We start from the raw sequence: 25,662 nt of genomic DNA on the forward strand, positions 1-25,662 counted from the left end.
TCTATTGTCTCTCTAATTGTCAGTTGTCTTTCTTCTAAACAAAATGCTTATTAAATGTATGTGATACTAATCGCTGTAATGTCTCTATTTTACGCCTTCGCCTTCTACTATCCTATTGTTTCTTGGTTATTATAAAATGCAGATAATCTTGGCATGAATGAATGTATAGTCTTAGTCTCAGTCATATTGTATTGTCACAATTATTGCCTTGTCTTTATATTTTAGACATTAAACTACACTTACATTAGCCAGTTTACTACCTAATTATCCTACTTTTATGTCGATCGATTGATTTAGTTGCTCTTAGCCAGCAATTATCTTAAATCGCACGCCGTTTGTTGCAACGTCTGTAGACTCTGTAGAAGGTATTAAGCTAGTTAAGAAGTAAGTAATACCTAATGTAAACAAAACAGTAACGATGACAATTAACACGTAATCTCACGCGCGGCCGACGAACTTCCGTCGGACTCATATATAATCGCCTCTTTATTCCCTATTGTCTTGGACACTGTTCGCTCGTGTTTTGAACTGTTTATTCATGATTTTGTGACTTATAATTTACGTATTAGTTGTATAAGGGCAATTGCAACTCTGGCTAATAGCCTCAAGATTTAAGGGATGAAGAGAAATAATAAAGATAAAACACAAAAATAATAAAGAACAGCTCCCATGATTCAACATGTGCCATTTAATTTAAGGCAGTAAGGTATAGGTACCTAAATAAAATAAATATGTTAACTTAAGCGTTCTGAAATTAATCAAAATATATCCTTTTCTTCCTTAAAGTCTGTTGGAAAGAAATGTTATTTTCTCGTAAAAACATTTAAACTCCAGAACACACGAAAAACCCGAAAACGACCGAAACCAGATTTTTCAACTTTAACCACCGAAAAACCTCAAATCGCAATAACGGCTTACGAACAGTTCCTTCACAGTTTACTACGAAAATACTTCAAACTGAGTCTATTTATCATGAACCCTCGAGATCTTAAGCTAGTAACGAAGTGAGGGGTCAAAGTGTAATGGTTTTTGTAAGTCCAGATATTTCGGGAACTCTGTTTACATTCCCATGTCACCATCGACACTGATATGTTATCGATTGTTAATTTGCCACTGCAATCTAAGCTTTAACGCCTATAGATTAAAGTTGACAATGATTCGGTTGTGTATGTGCAGGCGCCGTCACTTGTCAATCATTTACAAGTTTCCAAAACAGTTTGTTTATGGGATCTAAAGTAATAAGTTAATTTGTTGTTTACATTGGATCGTATATTTATGGTTCAAAGCGGCTCCCTTTGGTAATACATTTTGATAGATTAGTACCATTTTTAAGAAATTATAATTATTCAAATGCATCAAGTCGATTTGCTTCTAAAACAATCAAAAAGTTCTGCGTACAACGGAACGCGTGCAAAGTTATAAAATGCGCACAAAAATTCGGAAATTGAAATTTACACGTTAAAAATAATGTCAAGTCGTTTATAATGTTGGGTAAATTGTCGCCCGCGGCGGACATGCAGTGTTGTAACATGAGAATACATTGAAACTACTAAAATAACTTTTTTATTGACTCAAATTTTGCAAACAAGAACATGACCAGTTGTTTTTTTTAAACCTTTTTTCGAAAAGAGGTTACAAAAGGATTAATGTTCGTTGTTAATTAAAACATGACAGAACACTAAAAATTAGAAATGTCTATTTGTGTTTGTTTAATTATGTTAATTAACATCGTTTTACTTGGAAACCGTTAAGACTAATTAATGTTAATCTAACTTTAGCAAATAAAAGATACGTCTCTAATTTTCACGTTTATTTCTATCTTAGTTTAGAGCTAAAATAGTTTGTATTTTGTTATTGTTTAAATTGGCATATCTAAAAATCGTCATGTACCATCCACTATACCTACACTGGCCTCACCAAACGTAACCGATAATCGCATGCTATGCGTTTTACATTACATTACGGCATTCGGATTAAATTGTTTGCCCCTACTTACTAAGTAGTACTTAGCCAGCAATTATCTAAAATCCCATGCCATTTGTTGCTACGTCTGACTGTAGAAGTCTTTACCGACAATTTTTAAACACTACAGTTAATATGTTGCTAGTACTTTGTCAAAAATGGCAGTAACGTTTCTAAATAATCATGAATTTGATCGTTATATAGCATCTAATTACATAGTTATAGGACTCCCACGCCGCTGCATCGGCGCCTACGCAGACCTTCATCGAGCCTTGACAAACAATGTTGCCACTTGTCAAATGTACAGAGATGCGATTTATTTGAAATACTTCTATTTAAAATGCAAATACAAAATGCAAAATACCTATTTTGTATTTTGCATTTAAATGCCTTTTAGTAAAAACCATTTTGTATTTTATTTGAAATACTTTTCGAGATGTATTTTGCATTTTTAATATTCATTTCAAAATGCAAAATACTTTGTGATTAAGTTTAGCCAACATTACCAGTCAAACAAAATGAAATGAACGAATAACGCTTGTATTGCCGAATTTAACCGATAGAGGCGTCTGCTAGCCATGCGCGCCCTTTTTTAGGGTTCCGTACCCAAATGGTAAAAACGGGACCCTATTACTAAGACTCCGCTGTCCGTCCGTCCGTCCGTCCGTCCGTCCGTCCGTCTGTCACCAGGCTGTATCTCACGAACCATGATAGCTAGACAGTTGAAATTTTCACAGATGATGTATTTCTGTTGCCGCTATAACAACAAATACAAAAAACAGAATAAAATAAAGATTTAAGTGGGGCTCCCATACAACAAACGTGATTTTTGACCGAAGTTAAGCAACGTCGGGCGGGGTCAGTACTTGGATGGGTGACCGATTTTTTGCTTGTTTTGCTGATGGTGCGGAACCCTCCGTGCGCGAGTCCGACTCGCACTTGGCCGGTTTCTTTCTTTGGTCAGAGTGCGCGCCTTATAGCCGTCATAGAGAAAAAAAAATACATAGAGTGCTCACTCCATACATCAGTTTTAGTACCAAAAAGACTATTAGCATCTAGTATCGAGTAGCGGAACTATCAGTACTGCTACTTGACAATAGATGTAGCACCGACCGGAAAGTCTTATGCTGTTGAGATAAGACTTTCCAGTCGGTGCGACATCTATTGTCAAGTAGCAGTACTGATAGTTCCGCTACTCGATGCTAGATGTAGACACTGAAATTAATAGTCTGAACTGATGTATGGAGTGAGCACTCTTGTCTTACTTATTTCTCTATGTAGCCGTTTAGACTCGCGGCTCGGCTCGCGGCGCGTCTCGTGGCTCGCCTCGACACACTCGCATTCGGCTTGTCATTCGGTTATAAACCTTATGCCGTGCCGTTAGTGTTTAAATTATATTAGCTCGACGAGCTTGCGAGCCACGAGAGTCTAAACCGGCTATTATGTCTGACTAGTGTCAATGTGAAACGAAAATGACAAACATTATCTATTCTATGGCTATTCTCATGATAAATACCTAAAATAAACAAAAATATCTGAGATTTAGTCAAAAGGTATTTTATTTTGAAAAAGCATTTTGAAAATACCTATTTTGCATTTAGCATTTGAAATACAAAACGCAAAACTATTTGGTATTTTGCATTTGAAATAGTAAATCTGAAAAGTATTTTGCATTTTGTATTTAAATGCTTTTTTAAAACCATTTTGTACATCTCTGCAAATGTAGATATTCCTTATAGGGTAATAGTCAAGTGTGTGATTAAAACACTTTTAAGTAATAAAATATTGTGTCATCCTTATTCGTCATTATGACATTGGTGTTTGTTAGAAAGGGTCAAAATTTAACAAAGATTTGGCAAATTTTATGAATACTTAAATACAAATAAATGCCGAATAAGCGGAGAACATAGAAAAACCACAGTCATATCATTTTTGTTTTCGATTTCCAAGTAACGGTTTTACCAGTATGTGTTTTAAACAATCGTTTATTAGGACTCGTTGCCTACGCCGAGCTGTCTCCGTGGGCGGGAGGTTACTATTTCTCTGATTGCGTTTCGTAAACGCAGCACTAATCATTTGCATTCACTCGTCGATATTTGATTGATTACGGCTGCCCACGCGCAGCTCTGGGCCGGTTGGTCCTTCCAACTAGGGCTTGCAATTCGAATATTCGAATATTCGAATTTGTCGAATATTCGACCTGTTTTGATATTCGAATATTCGGCCGCTCAGGTTTCGAATATTCGAATATTTTTTATTACTAATAAAAAATCTATTTTATCCGCTGTAGTTACAGTTTCTGTGTGTTTTCCGAGTATTTACAGTGACACTGATTTAAACTTTCACGATTTTTACACATTATTAAATTATACAACGGGACTTAATCGCGTATCTAAGTTTTAAGATTTACCTCCGACGTTTCGAGGACGGCGTTGTCCCCGTGGTCTCGGAGAAGACTGGCTTAAGTTGACATCAGCATCGCCTAACCGCGCGAGTTTTTCGAACTACCCGCACTTGGTCTTGTTTATCCGCTTGAACGTTTTGCGCACTAGGGATGTCACTCTGTCGACACACAACACTAACGATATTCGATTTATCGACTGTCGATATTCGTTTACGCTTACATTTACTAATGACTGGATTCCATGTGGATGAGATCTTGAAACCCTCGTCCCGATTGAAATTACTATGTTTTTTGATTTCAATGGCTTCCCGTACTTTACTACTACTAGTACTACTACTACTAGTGCGCAAAACGTTCAAGCGGATAAACAAGACCAAGTGCGGGTAGTTCGAAAAACTCGCGCGGTTAGACGATGCTGATGTCAACTTAAGCCAGTCTTCTCCGAGACCACGGGGACAACGCCGTCCTCGAAACGTCGGAGGTAAATCTTAAAACTTAGATACGCGATTAAGTCCCGTTGTATAATTTAATAATATTTACAGTGAATGAGGAACGGTAGGTACCCAAATACGAAGGAAATAATATTTTTACTGTATTCCTCTCGATAGACTTCGTGAATACAGTGAAACCTAACTCAATTTAGAAGAAAACGAAATCAAAAAGTATGCTATTTTTACGGTGCGTACGTTTTAAGTTAAAGGGTCATTCTGTTTATTCAGTACAAGCGTACGTTAAGCGAATTTTTGAAGTCTAAACCTTGCCACTCATCGCAATTCTCAAATTTGATCATACCAAACCTGCCCAACTAGGTAATCTAACCATGCACCTTTAGCTGACGAATAATCCACCCAGTAGTCAACTTTTTCCCTTAAATATTCCAATATTATATAATTAGCCGACCATTAGGAATAAAAACTTGCCAAAACAAATAAAATCAATAAAGATTCAAAATACAATGGAATTAAAGGCCTTTTTACAGGCCTCTGAGTGACTACAAGTTAATTTAAATCGGAAAATAATTACCTAATAAAAAAAATCTTACATACCTAGGTTTTTTTTTGGATGGTTAAAGTTATTTTATTTCACGCAACGACGCATTTATAATAAAAGTTTTATCTAGAAATATTGAATACGTCTAATTTTAGCGTTTTACTTGTTTTTATAAAATGTGGGCATTTCATAGTAGGATGATAAAATCTAGTCAATTAAGTGGATTTCTGCAAAATATCATTAGTTTTAGCAATATGTGAAAAAAGCTTTTGAATAAAACGATAATAAATCGATTTCTCGTTCCTTTTCTTATTTTTTATAATATTCGAATAATTATTCGAATATTCGAATATGTCGTCATAAAAAGTCGAATATTCGAATACCTGAAAGTTTCGAATATTTGCAATCCCTACTTCCAACCCAACCAACCGGATTCTTTTCAGAGTCTTTCCGGAAATCGGTTAAATTGCTAGGTACTTTTAAATTACTTCCGTGTTCCATTCCTGTGGTTACCATAAAATAAGGTGGGTGAATAATTTTTCTTGCGACTTTTTGCCATGGTTACATTTTCCTGGGTCGCTCTTTAAAACCTTTGTTTTTCGGAATTTCAATTCAACAAACGTTTATTTTTCTGGTAGTTATAAGCTCTTCACACAAGAGGCCATCTAAATATAAAGCGTTGTTCAAAATTTCATCTAACAAACTGTGCTACTTTTGTGTCCTTACGGGACTAAATATCAACAAGAAATCGTTGATCCACTCAGGTACATGTGGCATCTTTGAGTGAAAATAGGCTAGGAATTTGATTTCCATCTATGATATCCAAAATAGGAAAGTTGCCAGCACAAAATCGATCAAAATAAACCAGTAGCAACATCTCCAACTGAATTATGTTTTACAAATGTCATCGTAACATCCTCGTTTTCATCCTCTATCCCTTTCCAAGACTAATGACACGAAAGGGCCATAAGCTAAGCGCATTAAATATGTTGGAGATGTGATGTTCCCGTCTTGTTTCCTTCACGATACAACGAGTTCTATAATTGAGCGATGCGGGAGAGTTCAACATCGCACTCTATCTTTTTAGAATACGACACAAATAACATTCTATATTTGAAAATTTATACACAAACTTTGTAAGCAGCATTTTCCTTGAAGCTTTCACAGAACTCTCACCTTTAAAACTTGGTAACAAGAATTATATTAGTTTGCAATGTTAGGAGGATCAGGTGCGTGGTTTACTTTGTAGAACACGCATCTTAAGGTGGTATGGTTATGCGGCAGTCCTGCCGATGACCACATGCATCAATGTTTGTAAATAGAACCCGCGTATGATGAGACTGTTTCGATCGCTTCTCGCTTTCTGTACTATTACGTTCATCGCCTGCTCGTTTCAGAGGCTACATCATGAACGTGAACAAAGCCGTTATTGTAACGAGAAGTGCAGGTAGTTGTCGTGAGGTGATGGATTTAGCGCGAGGCAGGCGTTTGGCCGGTGACACCGAACGCTTAGTGGGGATGCTTCGGATGCTAACAGATCTCTAGTTGGATTGTTTACAAACAACTTTTGTTTATTGTTTACTAGATACGTTACAGGTGGAGTTTATTATATTTCTTGATAGATAAAGGGCGTCTTTTGACTTTAAATATCAACATGAAAATGTATTCTGCAAATAGAACACAAAGAATAAAAATCTAACATTGAAGATTTTTTTTTCTTTTTCTGATGATCATTGAATACTAAATTAAAAAGAGATGAAACAATGCGTAAAGATCTTTATTGTGAATGCATATTAAAACTTTGCGCTTTGGTGCTTCAAAGAATTAGCTAAGTTATGTGAAGAAACCGAGTTCAAAGGCTCGAACGAGTTTATTTGCCCATTCCATTATCCGGCTGGTTTGGGAAGTGAAAAATCACGCTTATCTTTATACAAACAGGCAGCGGTGGTCTCCGACCAGATGTTCGTTGCACCCATAAAGATAAAACGTACGCGTGCATTCATTTTGTACCAGCGTTCCGAAGTGAGCGCGCGTTGAAAATATTACGCGCGAAAAACAAATTCAAGCCGCCATTTCGATGTGTTCCATATTCGAACGCGCGGTGCGTACGAGCGTTCGTTTTATATTCTCTTTTTGAGATGAGTTTATTTATAATCGGGTTGTCCTATTTAATCCATTATGCCAGCGCTCAGTCTTAGCGTGAACGTTCGCTACGCGTGCTTCTGATCCCTCTGATCCTTATTCAACATGTTTAAACTACTAGTTTCTAAAATTAAAAAAGTGACTAATATGTCAAAAGTGAGTTTGTTAATGACAGTTTTTGTACGTTTGTCGGCGACATTTGTTTATGGTTTGTTTGTTTTGTTCCAGATATACCCGGATCCGGAGTCTGAGAAGGCGATCATGGGATCCGTGGTGTACTGCATCCACCATAAGGAAGGATGCCAGTGGTCCGACGAGCTTCGCAAACTCAAGGTGAGCTTTAGGCAATGTGTTTAATACCTAGAGCCTAGAAGGTAGGTTCAGGAACCATCAGTGATGGAGGTAATACTGGGTCATTTCAGCGCAAGAGTAACGCGAGTCACCATTTTATTGCGTGTTCCTTTTATTCAGTGCTACTTTTTATTCCTAGATATAGTGACACTTAAAGTTGTATGAAATCGTGACTCGCGTTAAATTTTTTGCTAAATTTTATTTTAGTGTCACTTTTTGACAGGCTGGTTCCATTGAAGTAGGTTTCTAGGCTTTGTTATTGTGATACTGAGAAGTATTTAGTGCGACAGTAGTGATAGTGAAATTAGACCACGAGCAATCTCAATGTATCGATAGTACGTCACACGGCACACTTATATCTCGCTTTATTGTTAAGTTACTTTTTATCGTGTTTACTTTACATGTTCATGTTAATTTGGATAATGGACGGCGTGTTAATGACTTTGGCTTTAAACAAAAGTTACGACATAAATTATTTGTTAATTTCGGTAGTCTCGCGGTATTCCGAGATAAATGCATGGGAAAGGCTTTCTTACTCGACTTTTACTATTTTATTGGTGTACCTACCATGATTAGACCTATTTTATCTAAGAGTGTAACACTTGAATTCCATTCAATAAGCATAATGAATACTCTCTCCGAAAATTACAATTCAAATTTAGTGTCTCGTTCTCTTCTGGTTGTTTGGAGTCCCTCAAGGAATAACTCTAGGGGTCATCTTATTTCTTCTAAATATGTTGTACTTGTCTGTTATTCATCAGTAGAAGGTGCTTTATACCAAAAATATCCGATAAGACACGGTATCGCAGCATTCCAACACAAATCAGTTTGACGGTCAATTACGTTAACGCGGCGTAGAAGTATTTGTGGAGGAACATGTCCAATATTTACGGATTAGAATTCCGATCCTGCCTTTTATTGACTGTGTCTGAATAGCAGCCGTGTCGTGGTTTCGAATTTAGAATACTCACTTCGGCCCATCGCTAAAATCTGGAACTAACAACGATAATCAACGTGAAACAATAAGATATCTTTTTAAACTATTTAATACCTTATGTTCGGAAGAGCAATGCAATGTAGAAAATCGGAATAGGTGTTGATTGGTTATATATAATAAGAATTTTTCAAGGATATCTTTACAAATGGCTTAATTTAAGTAACATAGGTATACGAGCACCTAGAAATAGAAATATATGTCCTACATAATATACTCCTTGAAAAATACATAAGAAACTTTTTCCGAACTACCTACTGGAGAAATTATTTCAAATGGGTCCTACGCACGAACGAGTGAAGTTTCTCCAAAGTTTTACGCAGATTAATACGCTTTCTTCGCAATCTAACGCACTCTGTCATGTATAACTGGTATGACTATTCCGATTTTGGAGTGGACTAATTTTCCTTAACACTGAACACCTTTTACGGATGCAGTGTTGATAGGGCAACGAATTTGGAATCTGTTAATTAAATTTTCCAAGCGATCTTAAACTTATTTTTTTCTTAACATTCATAGAAACTTATGGTTAGCATTTCTAAAAATACTCGTCCACCGAAAAGACTCAAGTCGATATTCAATGAGCTTAATAATCGACTCGTCTTCTTTTGCCATTTTTTTTCTAGTGAAGAATAACAGCACATCATCCTTATAATTTACTTTTTAAATGCATCATGATGATAATGATATGTAAGTAGACAGGTATTATCGCTGCAGGTGGTAGTCGCTCCGCGACTGCACTGCGGCGCCTGCGGGACAGTCGCAACAGTCTCCTGACTGTTATAGCGGACAGGATGGACAGTCAGCTTCTTGCGCACTGGGCCGGGGTACACTCGGTGGTGGCTAGGCTGAGTGTATGTAGTTATTACCGGTGTATGTGCCTGGCTCCTGTCAAACACTATTTATAGTCTAGCTCATATTATTAGTGTTCCGTACAAAACTTTGTTTTTTAAGTTAAATTTAGTTTGTAGTTAGTTAGTTGTAAGTGTATGGACTCAAGGTCTGAAATAAATGATTTTTTTTATAGCAATCAACTCATTTCGAAGCCTTATAATGTCGTGATATTTTTAACTTTTTTCTTTCTATCTTTATGAAAATTCTAAAACAATTTGGTGATCTTAAAAGCAACCTTGTCATATTCCAGGCGCACCTGAACACCTGCAAGCATGACGCGGTGCTGTGCGCGGCGCAGTGCGGTGCCATGATACCGCGGGTGCTGATGCAGGATCACCTCCGGTACACCTGTGCTCGCAGACGGGCTAACTGCGATCATTGCGGGAAGGAGTTTTCAGGGAGCGCTCTTGAGGTAAGGACATTTTATCTTCTAATATTAAAGCCAGGCAGGATCTATGTCATGCGATTTTTTTTTATCACCATGCGTCTTTAGTGGTTCCGAAGGTCATGACTCAAACTCTTCTGCTGAAAATCAGTTCCTCCCTAGGCTCATTTCTTTACCAAGCACAATCGTCGTACATTTTTTGCTGCATCGGTGCAGTAATCCATAACACCTCGATGGTTGTTGTTCCACTATTTCAAACACTGGAAAGAGCCTCAAGTCATTGCTCTGGCCGAATATCTTATTGGGTTCTGCGTGAATTTGAACGTCGTTAGGTTTTTCATACTCTATCTGACATTCCCCCTTGTCGTTTAAGTAGGTATTCTACAACACAACCAATGCTACTCATTCATTATCTCTCTAAAAAGATTCCAGATTGTAATACTTAGATGACTTTTCTTACAATATAAATTCCGCCATTAATTATTTAAACCATCAATTGTATCTTATTTCAGGAGCACCAAGGCAACTGCGGCCACGAGCCGGTGTACTGCGAGAACAAGTGCGGCGCCAAGGTGCAGCGCCGCCACACGCAGCAGCACATCCAGCAGCACTGCAGCAAGCGGCTCGTGCCTTGCAGACATTGCGGGCAGCGGTACACACAGGTAAAGAACTTACATAGGTACTCGTATTCGATCTACATCATTGATTAGATGATTTAATTAGGTTCTAGTCTACTTTTACGGAGGCGTTTGGGTATTTCGTCGCTTTCCCTGCTTTGTCATCTGACATTTTAAGAAGCATTATTTATGAATTTAACCCAAATCCATTAGATACTATATAGTATATTCATTGTTCTTGAGTATATAGTATATATTCAAGAACAATGAATATACTCACCTTGTATGGATCAACTTTCATTGAATTTTTGATCTTTGGTATACCTACATATATTACCCCAAGAAACCTTAATTTTCTCGATCTCCCTGTATGTTTTTGAGACGCGGAAACTAAAAAAATTAAAAACACGACTTCTTAAAAAGATAGGCGCGTTTGAGGTTCGGCTAACTGATAATGAGGTTCATATCGACATCTTTCTTTTTTCCAGGACACAGTATCAGCGCACGGCGCGACGTGCGCGCGGGCGCCGGTGCCGTGCCCGCAGTGCTCCGCCGCGGCCACCAGGGATGAACTAGAGACACATCTGAGGGATCACTGCTCGGCCGCCGGCGCCTGCGCGTTCAGAGACGCCGGCTGTCGGTTTAAGGTGAGTTCACGGTCGATCCGGCAAGATTAAAGTTCCAGAAATAAGTAGTTTTATTCATTATTCGAGGACAGAGCGGCCCGATAGGTTCAGAATCCACGAAAGGGATCCCCACTCCGCTTCTGATGTTTTTTGCATCGTTATTTATAAAGCGTAAAGACACGGTGAGACGGTGAAACTCGACAGTTTACTATGTTACTGACCCATCATCCTCAGGGCACCCGGGCGGCGCTGGAGCGGCACACGGAGGAGTCCGGCGCGGCGCACCTGGCGCTGGTGTCGGCGCTGGCGGCGCGGCAGGCGCGCCAGCTGGACGCGCTCCGCGCCGCCGTGGCGCGCCTGGCCGTCAACTGCTCCGGCGCGCTCGTGTGGAGGATCTCCGACTGGGCCGCCAAGATGGCCGACGCCAAGTGCAAGGACGGCGTCGAGCTCGTGTCGCCGGCCTTCTACACCACCCAGTACGGATATAAGTTGCAGGTTAGTTGTTCGGTGACTTATTGAAGAGCTAATAAAAATCTCCCCGTGTCCCCCACCGTAACCCGCCTTCCCCGTTCGGAAGCATCGATGTGGCAGATGGCGGACTCGGTTCTTATGAATCGCGTTCGGGTTTTATGCGATTCGCTTGCCCGGATATCTATCGATGTCGCTCTGTTGAAGCTTCGGACATTTTTGAAGTGAAAACTTCTTTAGCGGCGCTGGGCACTCTTTGAGGTGGGGAAAAAATTATAAACCCGAGACAGCGTGAGGCGATCGCGTGACCGTAAGAGGCGTAAGGTGGCCCCTCATAATTTAGATGGCATTTAAATCGATAAAGAAAAACTCGATGTTATTTGACATCTATGTTGCGGACTCCTTTTCGAGACTCTTTACCTATGTTCAAATAATTTGACGTTGTCATGGCAGTATGTAAATAAACATGTCGATGAAAAAGTGTGATCTTATTTGAAAATGATAATAATATATAATAAATAAATAGAATACCTCCGCTAAACGTATGTATCGTGTTACCGGGCATCGGTAACATAGTGAGGTGAGTTTTCACTTCTATCGGCACTCCCGGAGTGCAACCGTTGTTGCTTTTTTTACGTTCAATATTGTATGTATTACACTTTAAGCAACGTATAATTCGTTCTCATACCACATTGATTTCCTTCACATTAGTTCAACATGACAATTTGCAATGACAACCCCAAAGCTCTTTGTTTACCAACACGCTCCTTGATTCACTGTTGCCACGACAAAAATAACTTCTTACTCACTGATCCTTATTTAAACCGACTATCAAAGAACGGTGACACACTTATTCGTAACAACATTATATCGTTTGCTCATAAATCCTGTTACGATGTCTTTGTTTGCTTGACATGGTGTATTAATAAGCTAAAATTTCATGTCAATTATTCTAAAACTAGCTTCTGCACACGAGTTCGTCCAAGTAGAATTATAGTACCTATATCCAAACCACTTCTATATAGATTCCATGACCCATGGATGATTTTTGGGATGAAAACTATCCCATGTCCATCCACGGGACTCAAAACATCTCTTTGGGAAAATTCATCTAAATCGATTGTGCGGTTTAAGCGCAAAGAGATTACAAACAGACAAAAAGCTACTCTCGGATTTATAATACCTATTAATAATTAAAAAAAATCATAAAACGTGCGTATCATCTGTTAACTAGTACAGTTCGATCGGACTAGCTTTTTGCGTGGTTTTTTTTTCGTTTAGAAATCGTTTGATGCCACAGGTCTTTTATCTAATGAACATTTGTTGGAATAGTCGAGTATACTACATCACACTTCCATGAAATAAACTTTATACCCAACAATGTGTCATGAACCAACAATTAACCTAACTCCTTCTTTCCAGGCGTCTCTCTTCCTAAACGGCAACGGTGCAGGCGAGGCCACCCACATGTCGGTCTACATCAAGATCCTACCAGGCGAGTACGACGCCCTGCTCCGCTGGCCCTTCGCCCACGCCGTCTCTTTCACTCTCTTCGACCAGAGCGCCTCGCCAGACAGAGCCTGCAATATCGTGGAGTCCTTCGTGCCCGACCCCACGTGGAAGAACTTCCAAAGACCGTCGAAGGAGCCGGACGCGCTTGGGTTCGGGTTCCCGAGGTTCGTGTCGCACGAGATGCTGAAGAAGAGGAGTTTCGTGAAGGATGACGTCATGTTCTTGAGGGTTAAGGTGGATCCGAGCAAAATTGTCGCCGTTTAGGTTAAGAGAAATTATCAGATCTGCCCAAATTTTTGACTACCGATTATACCAGTAATTTGATTTTGGGAACAATATTTTTTTTTTATCAATGGTTTTGCTATTTTGAACTAATTTGTAATTTTGTTTACAGTTACTTAATACGTTTTTGGTATTTTTAGTAGGACATCTGACATTATGATTATTGAAAATTAAAGACATACTGGCGAATACCGCACAAAATTAAATTAGTCATCGTTATATAGTATTACAATATTTAAAAGTCATAGATTTAATGTAAATATTAATTAAGTTTATATTATAATTAGGTTATTTATGTGAATACTTGTAAATATCGTAGGGTAGAAGCACATTTGATGCATTGTTATCCTTTCACTAAAGATCTCTTGAATTTTATTGCCGACAGACGGACGTAACGAACGGAGCTGTTTCAAAGATAATTGAACCTTGTTTACTTGAACAAATAGTGTATATCGCTTTGAGAAATTCATGCAATTAAAATGTTATAAGTGCCATAAGAAAGGACACACGTTTTTATAGGACACTGCAAAAATAGTGTGTTGTCAAATAAGCTGCGTTTAGGCGTTTTTGTCAGCCTTGAGACTAATATTAAAGGCTTTTTGAAAAACGCCAACGACCCCTGACCCACAGATTAAAAATAATTGTCTTTGAAACGTGCCAAGTTCGGTTACCTCGGCAGATCTTTGTACATAGAACTCTGTTTTAACAAAAAATAATTTATCCATAAAAGTTGAGAAATTTATTGTAAATACAACATTATCGAGGAACAAAAAATTGTAAATATGTGTTTTTTTTTCTACTTAAAAAAAAAAGTCTCATCTGTGTGTTATAAGGCTGGAGATAGACCAAAGTGATGACTTTGCCAGGGGAGAAATGAGAAAAATGGCGCCAAAAATTTATGTTTGTCTCTTAGAAAATAAATAGCTTAAATTGTAGTTATTTTTTTCCAAAAATATTTTACCAGAATCAAATGGCAAACACAAATTGAAGGCCTCCATACATTTCTTACAGCAAAGTCCATCAACATGTAACAGCACAATGCTGTAGTTATATGCGTAGGTATATTTAGGCATTTATCATCGATTCCTTTATCAAAATCATTTAAACACAGAAATGTTAATTTGAAATATGTTTGAGCGTTCATGATTTATTTTGTATATAATTTTCTAATTATTGGTATTTCTCTATGATTGGTGTGTATCGTTTTTTAAATTGTTAAATTGTCAGATCTCTTGTAAGCTCGCTTTAAACTAATCTCAACGGTAATTATACATTCCAATTAAAACATATAATAAGTTCTGTAACAGTTTTCCTATTTTCTCAAATCAAAATTACATATATTTTTTTTATTTTACTGATTAGCTAACCCATTTTTGATCAAATAAAGCAGTGTATGTAACTGTACATAATTAGACATTTAAACTCATGTGCTCATATTATGAAACTCACTTCGCTTGTTTCATAAACTCACACTCGTATTGTAATGCCTTTCATTATGTGACAAGTAGATACATAAACTAACAAAGAGCCCACCATTAGTCAAAGTTTAACCTCTGAATATTTTTTACGCTAAAAACATTCAAATAGGTATCTACCTAAATGTTGGTAGGTATAGCTGGTCAACCAAATCTTGTCAGTAAAAAAAGGCGCGAAATTCAAATTTTCTATGGGACGATAGGTATCCCTTCGCGCCTACATTTATCAAATTTGCCGCCTTTTTCTACTGTCAAGATCTGGTTGACCAAGTATACCTACCTAGAGTAATACTACATCATGAACAAATTCAATAGCCAACTGAATTGAAGTAGTAGGACGGCGGTTTTTTCACTAAGATGTAACTCTAAAGCGCTTTTCAAAAGAAATATCTAAAATTATTCTATGGCTATTCAAAATACTTCTGGGAAAATAGGTACAAATATCATAACAGATTTTTTGTATAATGGTCAATTTGGTCATATTTTATTTTGGTAAATTTGGTCTGTTTTTGAAGTAAGTTTTTTGCATAATTTTTAATTTCATTCCTCATGTCGCAATATACTAGTAGGTATATAATGTATTAGCTAACGAATATAAGACTAACAAAGTAGTTAAGTTAGAGTAGCTAAAGTTAAGTTCTACGCTTAGCATTAAGGATTGTACATGACTTTGAATTAAGATAAAAATATATTATTTTTTTCTTAAAATATTTTTGTTATTTTATTGCATTTCCTTCTAAAATTAAACATATTTAGGGTAAACTACCCAGTAATTGGCCCTACGATACTATCATTCGCCTTTATTTTGAAGAAAATTCACCAGGGATCCCATTAAGGTGCAACCGTATTGGAGGGGGCCAAACATTAGTATAGTACCCTATATAGCAATTCAGCGTAAAACCAAAGAAAGATAATAAACATTATCTATGGTTAGGTAATGTAAAATGGCACACAGGGCCGGTTTTCACACCAACCACAATTAACGGACTGGTTAACATCACTCATCACGGACTTTCTATACCTACAATAAAATTTAGCGAAAACGCTTTGATGGTGTCAGTAGGTTTGGTGCAACCGACCTATAATGTCCATGGGCGGCAGTAATCGCTTACCATCAGGTGATTCGTCTGCTCGTTTGCCTCCTATATCATTAAAAAAATGATAGCTTAAGTAAATGGCGCCATACGTCACAAAATTGTCAAACGTTACGCTTGATAAATTTGTTACAGCATAATGTACAGACCCGTACAGCGCCATCAATTTCAGCGGTCAATTTCATCTTGCATTACTTTGTATTTTTACTAGGCAACTAGCATAATTATTAATTATAACTAAATGATAACAAGTTACATTGTTTTGAAAGCATTATTGTCACTCTTACTAGTTTATCTATAGGTACAGTCAGCAGCAGAAGTTGCTAAGCGGGCGAGGTGTTCAAAACTCCCTTGACACGCTCTTATTCTCTTAACAATAAAGTCGCGTCAAGATCATTTTGAACACCTCGCCCGCTTAGCAACTTCTGCTGCTGACTGTACTCTACAATACTTACAAGGAGCAATAATAGCCAATAACTAATAAAAGGTTATCAATTAGGCTCAGAAAGTTGACATGAGACTAGAAACGCGAAATTGGAGCAGGACAGTAGATAAAGGAATCAATTACATTTTAGCAATCGTGAATATGACATAGTTTGATAAGATGCTTCATCATCATCATCATAACTTAAAAGGCTCTTGTCGGTGGAGTAATCGACAATCATTTCTTTCTTTAATTTCCTCATACGACGCATTATTTTTTTATTTGGCTGAGATAAGTAATTCTAGGCTTCCCTTCTCGTCTTTTCAATCCTGCCATCCAAGATAAGATAAGATAAGATGCTTACTGCAGCCATTTTCAGTATCAACTAGTGGCGCTGCGCACTGTAGGCATCGAAAACCCTTCATAGCTTTGCCATTTTGAAAACTTAGGTACAAAACGACGATGAATGTATTTTTGAAAACTTGCTTACTAAATTTCATGAAACTCGGTGGAAACATTCAACGCCTGAACATATATTATTCGAAAGTTTAGTTATCCAAGCTGATTTGATTATGGATATTTATAAAAATGTGTTGGTTCTATATCTGGCAGATAATTTTTATACCATCTGTGTTTAATACCCGCCACGATTTTTTCACCAGATATACCTACATTTCTGCTAGACAATCTAACTGACTCATATTATACCTACATATATGTACCTATATCTAGTTGGGACCTGGATCCATATTTACTTTGATACTATGGATACAATTATGAAATTTAACAGTAAAATAAAAATACTTCAATAAATCTTAAAATGCTATAATCATATCAACAATAAACAAAGATCACTTAATTCCAGATGGTATGTTAACTTATCAATAACCATAGAGAAATACTAATATCTAGAAAGTATGTAAGTAAGCCAAGTTCATAAGTTCTGCGAGTTTCCAGACTGGCTGAAAGAGCTGGTGTTGAGGCTGGACGAGGGAATGGTCTTCGATGTCAACTGAAAATTAATTGCTAATCAAAGAAACCAATAAAAGTATATGTAAAATTTTAAATGAATGAAACTCAAATGTGAGTAAGTTGTGGAGTAAGCTTAGGGGTCTTTTGATTCCCATCCTGCAGTGAACATGTTACAAAAGAAATAACACATTATTTTAACATCCAATTTTATCTTTATCAATACATGGTATAAAACAAAGTCGCTTCCCTGTCTGTCTGTCTGTATGTATGCTTAGATCTTTAAAACTACGCAACGAATTTTGACGCGGTTTTTTTAATAGACAGAGTGATTCAAGAGGAAGGTTTATGTATAATCTGTTAACCCGTGCGAAGCCGGGGCGGGTCGCTAGTATTATATAAATAAGAAGTATAGTACGATAAAAATCCACTAACAGAATTGCATAAAATCTCTGCTCCTCTTTGCGCTATTGGTGAAATTTTACCTCCAGTGGACAGGCAGCCTTAAGGCTACTTTTTAGTGTCAATTGGACCATCACTGGATTAGGTAGTAAATTAAATAATGTAGTAGAAAAAGGTTTTTAAGATTTTGCTCATCTCAAATGTCATGTTCCAAGGATGAAGGAACTAAGTTGTTTGGCTCCGTAAACTATTTGAGCACTAGTAGTAGTTGAGTTGCTGGAAGTCTTTAGGGCCGCTGTGCCCCGTAGTCTTTTGGCACAGACATTAGCTGAGCCACCTTCCCTTTCAATTAGTTTGTAAGCATTATTGTGTACTTTTATTATGTACCTATGTTCAAACTCTTTGAATAAACGTCTTTTATTATTATTATCCCTTTATTTATTTTTCCTCTTACGTTAGGTTATTTATAATATGAATATAAAAGTAAAATATATAAACACTTACAAAACAATAAAAAATACATATAAACACATTATAAAAAACCTAACCTAGGATTTATTATTATTAGTACTCACCATCTGTATCCTGTGCAACTCATCCATCGCCTCCGGCAGCAGGGGCTTCACCGAGTTAATCTCCATCATGGTCAAATGGTCCAGCCTGCCGTAGCGCCCCCCCGCCTTCATCAGCGCGTCCATGGAGGTCCGCAGCTTGGACATGCGGATGTCCCAAATGTCTTTTATTATGGTTTTGATCTCGGCGGCTCGGGGGACGTCCTCAGGGGCTGTCCCGAGGATGAGCTTGGCTTCCACCATGTAGTGTTCATTTGGCATTTTTGTGAATAACCTGGAAGGTAAACGAAAGTTATTTTACTAAAGTGTCATTCTATGGAACTTGCTAACTATGTAAACAAAAGTCACTAGTAAATTCATATTTTTTGACAATTTCACTATGACGGTTTGTTTACATAGTTAGCAAGTTCCATAGAATGACACTTTACATTATAACAGTACTAGGAAGCTGAGATCAGACTATAAAGTAGCTTCCTAACATTTTCAACATATTAAGAGCAGTGTTTGTACCTTAATGGAACCACAAAAAAGAGTGTCAACTGGTTATTTTCTAATAAATAGTACATTGTAATGCATAGACGCCAAAATAGAAGCTAACACCTCCAGTGGTAATTTGAGTGAAATTTATTTCACAAACATGATTTTACGCCAAAAAGATTAAAAAAACAGAGCTTTATATCTAAAGAATTATCAAACAAACATAATCTAATACCCACAAGACATATTCTTAGGGGTGCCATCGGTCCGGGTTTCCCCGGATTTGTCCTAGTTTGGAGGCCGTCCGGGGGGTTTTCATAAAGTGTCCGGGAAAACCAGGAGACTTTTTATGTGAGGACACGTCCAGGGAAAAAATGCAATTTACGCCAAATGTCCAGGTTTTTTTAATTCTTTGTTCGGATCAGGAGAATTTAGAGATGGCCCTACACATTCTCAACAAAATAAAGATTTTTTTAACAAAAGTAAAACTAACTTGGAGGTTTTCTCCGCTTCTTTAATTCCTTCTAAAACTTCGATATCCATCCAGTCAGGAGGCACCATCCGGCACTTTTGCTTCTGCTTGAGCATGACAGCCAGCCACAGGGGCACGTTCATCGGCAAACCCGCCCGGAAAGGCCCAAATTCGCCGCAAATCAAGTAGATTTTGTCGTAAGTGAAATTCGGTATGATACTAACTATTCTGTTCTCGCCAATGAACTCTATTTCGTAAGGATCCATTGTTTACTCGATTTAAAGCTTTTACACTGCAATTTTATCAGTAAAATAAGTAAATAAACAATTATCAAAAGCCGGAAAGCACTGAAAGCAGGTTTGATTTGACAGTTTTGAGTTTATGACAGTGAGGTTAGATGTCAAAGAAACAAGCGCGGGAAAATAAAGACGCGTTCAGTTTAGTGTAGACTGGTGCGATTGTCAACTAAAATAATTCTGTATTTTTATATTAAATAAATTTTATAGGTAAACTTTACACTTAAAATAATTTACATACGGGCAGAAAAAACGTCAAGAAGTTATAAAACGAAAATTAAATAACGACGCCATCTATCAATGTCTCCGCGAACTTGTTACACGACGTGAGGCTCCTCTTTCTAAAACTCTCGCTGGAAAGGTAATCTATTCTAATAGATGTCGCTAACAACCTCATTTTACAATATTCAACAACACCATTTCTCCAAGATCAAACTTTTTCAATTGGAAACGGAGAAAAAATATTTAAAAACTAAACAAAGACGATCATTATTTCCAGTACGTGAGAAATTAAAGTCGATTTATGACGCGATCGAAGCAAATGGCTTCGAGCAAAGTGCAAACTCCTAATTACTAGCAGTAAATTAGGGTGGACGGTTGACAATGTCTCAGACGGTTAATATTTATGGGATGACGGGGCCCGGACTTTTGCCTCCCCAACGTCTGTCATAGCATAGACTATAGTTAAGGTTTGTTGAAGGACTTTGTACCACTAGGATATTTTATGTGTAGTTGCGGAAATTCGGGGTGCTGAGTGTCGTAGTTTAAGTTATGATGGGGCAGGGTACCTGTTTTATTAACATTAATTTAAGCTGTTCTGTAGGAAATGGTTTCAATGCAAGTTTATGTTCATAACATCCCGATTCTGCTTATCAACGCGCTTTCAACTAAGATATTTAGTTTGATTAAGTTCATTATGATTACATTTAAAATTAAGTACCTATGGCCTATGGGTAAATAAAAAGATTTGTGCTAGGTGTTTTTCCGGAGTAGACACACATTTTATCGTAAATAAACAGGCCCGTTAATCTCTCGCCAAGAACGTGTAATAAGTGTGAGTGCGGAAGATTTATAAAATAAAAGCAAACTCGCACGGAAAATAAATAACAAATCTGTCTGCACGAACGAAAAAACACATTGTCTCCTCAGACATCTTTCTCCTTAAATCTGCATACAAATTCGTGAGATCGCGCGCAAATTCACCCAGTCATTTAAAACCCATTCCGTTTGTGGAAAACGCCGTTTTTTGCCCATAAATATGTCTCGGTGACAGTCAGCATAGCAGGGCGACATCTGGCGGGGCGCGCGGCGATTCGTACGCTAGTCACGCCGCTCAACGATAGATGGCGCTGTGTGTCACTCAGAGCGAATTCTTCGTTTCCACTGCATTAGGTCTGTGTAAATAAGTAACAGTTGCTTGGGGTATAAATATTGTGTGTTCTGATTAAATGTTGCTACTCTTTACGTGGATGTGTTCGTTGTTTATTTATAGTTTTACTTCTCGCGCCTAAACTTTATGTCGTTATTCATTGATAACAGATACCTATGTCAGAGTAGCAACAACAACACACAAGATTTTAAGGGTGTTAAGTACCACACCAATCGATCGATAATCGATCAACGGCATCGATCGATAGCTAGGTAGAAACTATCTAACTAGTGTTTCATTCTACGATCAATTCCATCGATCGCCGATTATTGACAAAAAAAAAGTTAAGTTTAGTGTGGTAAAGAGTTGTGATCTAAAATAATACTTTCCAAGAGCCAATCTAGAACCTAAAGATCTTGCTTTTGGGTGAAACACATTTTTTAAGAAGGTCACTTCCATGTCACTTCCAGCCGTCAACTTTTATTATACATAGAGTCTAATACTCAGACTAATAGAGAAGAGTCGTTCGTCGTCGTCGAGAGAGAGTCGAAGACTCTTTCCGCACAGACTCTACGTATAGGTATATATCCCATCCCGTTTTTAGGGTTCCGTACCCAAAGGGTAAAAACGGGACCCTATTACTAAGACTCCGCTGTCCGTCCGTCCGTCCGTCCGTCCGTCTGTCACCAGGCTGTATCTCACGAACCGTGATAGCTAGACAGTTGAAATTTTCACAGATGATGTATTTCTGTTGCCGCTTTAACAACAAATACTAAAAACAGAATAAAATAAAGATTTAAGTGGGGCTCCCATACAACAAACGTGATTTTTGACCGAAGTTAAGGCACGTCGCGCGGGGTCAGTACTTGGATGGGTGACCGTTTTTTTGCTTGTTTTGCTCTATTTTTTGTTGATGGTGCGGAACCCTCAGTGCGCGAGTCCGACTCGCACTTGGCCGGTTTTTATTTTTTATTTGAGTCTCAAGTACCTACTGAATATCCTCTAGGTATGTAAGAGTAAGAGTGCAATAATTAAAAGTAACTTACCCCAAATCCACTATCCAACCATAAAATCTGAACGCACCCATAATAAGTAGCAGTAAGTTGCGCAAGTAAGTAATTATCCGGCTAATTGCTCCCGGTAGGCGCAAATGTGATTTAAATTACTAAGGTTTGGCGGAGATAAGTTAAGAGGTTAAGCGCGTTTGGATGCAGTTGCGCGTAACCTTTGCGGGTTCAAGTTTTATGAGAATCTTACGCCTTAAAGGATAATTCCCGTTAGAACGGTCCGGATCCAGGCTTAAGCATCCGACCCTTCCATTTCTGTCGGGTGATCGGTGATCAGGTGATGCTTTCTATAGAAAATAAAGCGTCGGACGCCTCGGCCCGAACCTGGACCGTTCTAGCGTGAGACATCCTTTACACAAGTTACCGCTATTCGATGAAGATATACCTACCTACACCAGAAATAGTTAAATTTCATAATTAATGGTCACATTAATGGTCACTAAATTTGAAAACAAGCTGTAAAATAGCAAAATATATCTAATCCATTATGCAACAATAGTTAGGTGTCGTGAAAATAGTTACCTATGTTGTTTTCTATTATTAATACCTACCGACTTAGTATAAGTACCGAATTTATTTATAATGTGCGTACGGGGTAGGTTAATATCAAGTAATATTGAAAGGTTTTTTCATGAGGGGTAAGATAAGTCGCTCGTAATGCTTTGGTATATGGACGATTTTTTGTCTTTCCCCCCCATAAAAACCTTTCAATCTTACCCCACCGCAGGCTTACATGTCATCTAAGTAAGTAATAATAATAGAAAATATGTATAAAATACCTAAAAAAAAATCGAAAAAAAAAGAGATATAAAAAGCAACTTATTAATAAAAACAATTGAAGCGATCCCCCGAGCCGAGGTTGGCCGCAGCTTAAGTTGAAGACGAAAGTTGCGAAGTTTTGTGCAGCGGCCGCGAAGATAACAATAATTCACTTAATTACCCTCTTAAACGTATTCACCACAATCTGTATTTGTGGCTGAAACTTTTTATATAAAGATTCTTTTCACGACTAGCTTCGCCCGCGACTTCGTACGCATAAAAGTCGTTACAAACTTCCAAGCAAGGAGTTTCATGAAATCCTTTCTTATTGAAGCTCTGTAATAGTTATAATAGGTATATCTTTTTTAAGCTTCCAGAGAATGGTAGATATGTTTGCCGCATAATAGTTGGATTTACTTATATGCTACTCCTTGAGTCTCTTGACTGTACAGTCGCCATCAGATACATAGGAGCGGCCGAGGTGTTCACAAAATCTGAACACGAACTCTAACGCCTTGACAATAGAGGCGTGTTTAGATTTTTGTGAGCACCTTGGCCGTTCCGATATATCTGATGGCGACTATACCTTCTAAGAAGCGGTTCTCCGATTTGAACCAAGAATTTTACCCCCTTACTTTTACAACCGAAAATCATTTAGATTTCCACATCCCCAGTTAAGACGTTAATTACCACGGATGGACGAGCCTGATATACCGTTATGATCGGCACGATTTATCGGCCAACAAGTCGGGCAACTTCGCCGATTCCGATGAGTAACGCGCCGAATGTTGCTCAACTCCCGTTTGATTTGCTTGGATACGTTTAATGGTTTTAAAATATTACCCGAGTTTAATGAACCGAGGGCTTTGATTGGTGCGCTTGAGGGTGGGTTTGGATGAGTTTTGAGCAGAGATTCAGTGGTTAATGTAAGATGTGTAAAGTCAGAAAATATTGAAGAAGATTCCTCTGAGAGGCATATAGCTATATCTTTTATAGGTAATATAATATATGTATGTTAAAAGAGAAAAAGTCCTGCGACAGGATACATGTAATAACCCCTTAATTCTGAATTTCCAAATCAAATGATAATTTTGAACCATGCAAGTACGGAGTCGAAACGACTTTTACAAGTTTTACAATAACTGACCAATTACAAGCTCGAGGTACCTAGCTAAACTGTGGATTGTGGAATGAACAGTTGCCCGCGCTATTTCCGGACCGATACAACCTCCAATCAAACCTATAAGAACAGAGCGTACAGATCAGGTACCTATACAGGGATACCGCAGTTTGTACAGTTAAGGTACCGTTTTGGATTAAGACTACACTGCCGTGTCATGTCACGCGCATCTCATGTAACTTTAAAAGTTGAGTTTCGAGATAATTACGTTTAAAGTTTTAAAGATACAAATGCTGTTAGAGTCGGACCAAGAAAAGTCTGCAGCGGATTTGATAGCCCAGGCAGTGCAAGTGTCATTTATGCGTCATAATTTCATAGAAGTTTGACGTTTAAAATAACACGTGCACTGCGTGGGCTATCAAATCCGTTGCAGACTTTTCATGGACTGACTTTATCGATGACGGTCTTGGAGGATATAATCAAACGGAGACGCCATGTCTGTAATTTTCTGTACAAAACAGTCTGCCGATTTTTGCGGGGGAGGGGAACGTCAAATGTATGCGTAACGTAAAAATAGCCATGTCAGATAAACGTCAGTCCATACATTGTGTATGACCGTTGGCCGCCTATTTTCGACAGAGGGGAAAGCCTATTAATGGCTACTCCGTTTAGTTGTATCCTCCAAGATGACGGTTCATCGTATTTTTTTATTTTTTTCTAATCTACATGTAGGAAATATGGTCACAGAATAGGATCTGTAAAGGCCGGCAACGTCAACCTCATACTAGTCATACTTCTCACTCAAAAATATGTCCCATTGTTCTAATTCGCCGACATAAGAGCTATGGGACATATTTTTGAGTGTGATGAGTGTACCCATATTTGTACACTTGACTATAATAATGTAGAGTCTGTGCGGAAAGAGAAGAGTCGTGATGTATGGGGCCCAATCTTGGAGGATACAATACAACTAAACGGAGTAGCCATTAACGGGCTTTCCCCTCTGTCGAAAATAGGCGGCCAACGGTCATACACAATGTATGGACTGACGTTTATCTGACATGGCTATTTTTACGTTACGCATACATTTGACGTTCCCCTCCCCCGCAAAAATTGGCAGACTGTTTTGTACAGAAAATTACAGACATGGCGTCTCCGTTTGATTATATCCTCCAAGGGCCCAATACAATCCACGACTCTTCTCTTTCCGCACAGACATAGAAAAACCTTTTTTGTTAATAATTATTTAAGCGAGCAATTTTAAGATTAATTCTGAAACTGTCATGTCAGTGTCAGTGTGTTTGAAAGACGTGAGTTTGTTGAGTTGTTGATTAACAATATTTATATTTTCTTGTGTCTGATTTGTGATATGTGGTGACACTATCATTTTGTGTTGCGAGTTGCGTATGCTGTATCGTTTACGTTCACTGTTTAGTGAGTGATTGTGGTAATTGTCTTGTATTTACTCTGGCGTTTTTTTGTCTGACGCCGCGCGAACTACTATGGGTAAGTCTTACATAATACCACTTCATAGCTTAC

General features: G+C 37.9%; 2 protein-coding genes across 5 annotated transcripts in view; one reads left to right on the top strand and one right to left on the bottom strand.

Annotated features, from left to right (window-relative positions):
- Positions 1 to 13,616, top strand: part of LOC134648614 (TNF receptor-associated factor 4) — a 117,528-nt gene extending 103,912 nt beyond the window's left edge. For 2 of the 4 annotated variants that reach the window (XM_063503101.1, XM_063503100.1), the window contains 6 exons: positions 7,727 to 7,831; positions 9,988 to 10,149; positions 10,635 to 10,784; positions 11,228 to 11,386; positions 11,600 to 11,860; positions 13,256 to 13,616. In XM_063503101.1, the coding sequence (XP_063359171.1) occupies positions 7,727 to 7,831; positions 9,988 to 10,149; positions 10,635 to 10,784; positions 11,228 to 11,386; positions 11,600 to 11,860; positions 13,256 to 13,609 (1,191 nt within the window). In that variant the 3' untranslated portion in view covers positions 13,610 to 13,616. Of the gene's footprint in view, positions 1 to 7,127; positions 7,458 to 7,508; positions 7,655 to 7,726; positions 7,832 to 9,987; positions 10,150 to 10,634; positions 10,785 to 11,227; positions 11,387 to 11,599; positions 11,861 to 13,255 lie in introns of those variants that run through there. The other 2 variants (XM_063503103.1, XM_063503102.1) reach the window with 2 other exon arrangements.
- A 3,938-nt stretch (positions 13,617 to 17,554) lies between these two features.
- On the bottom strand, positions 17,555 to 19,854 carry LOC134648619 (probable DNA replication complex GINS protein PSF2). Its single transcript, XM_063503109.1, has 3 exons — positions 19,534 to 19,854; positions 18,567 to 18,837; positions 17,555 to 17,632 (listed from the first exon to the last, which is right to left on the bottom strand). Exons 1-3 carry the CDS (start codon positions 19,776 to 19,778, stop codon positions 17,555 to 17,557), a joined length of 594 nt encoding a protein of 197 aa, XP_063359179.1. The 5' UTR covers positions 19,779 to 19,854.
- Positions 19,855 to 25,662: the final 5,808 nt, after the last annotated feature.

This window comes from Cydia amplana, chromosome 6 (assembly GCF_948474715.1).
Source record: "Cydia amplana chromosome 6, ilCydAmpl1.1, whole genome shotgun sequence".
NCBI lineage: Eukaryota > Metazoa > Arthropoda > Insecta > Lepidoptera > Tortricidae > Cydia > Cydia amplana.

What these genes read in the sequence shown, in the direction of transcription:
- LOC134648619 (XM_063503109.1), bottom strand. Translation starts at nt 19,778, where the DNA reads ATGGATCCTTACGAAATAGAGTTCATTGGCGAGAACAGAATAGTTAGT. An exon ending in GAAGCGGAGAAAACCTCCAA is followed by an intron (nt 18,838 to 19,533) that starts GTTAGTTTTACT and finishes TTTACCTTCCAG; the next exon opens with GTTATTCACAAAAATGCCAA. An exon ending in AGTTGCACAGGATACAGATG is followed by an intron (nt 17,633 to 18,566) that starts GTGAGTACTAAT and finishes ATTAATTTTCAG; the next exon opens with TTGACATCGAAGACCATTCC.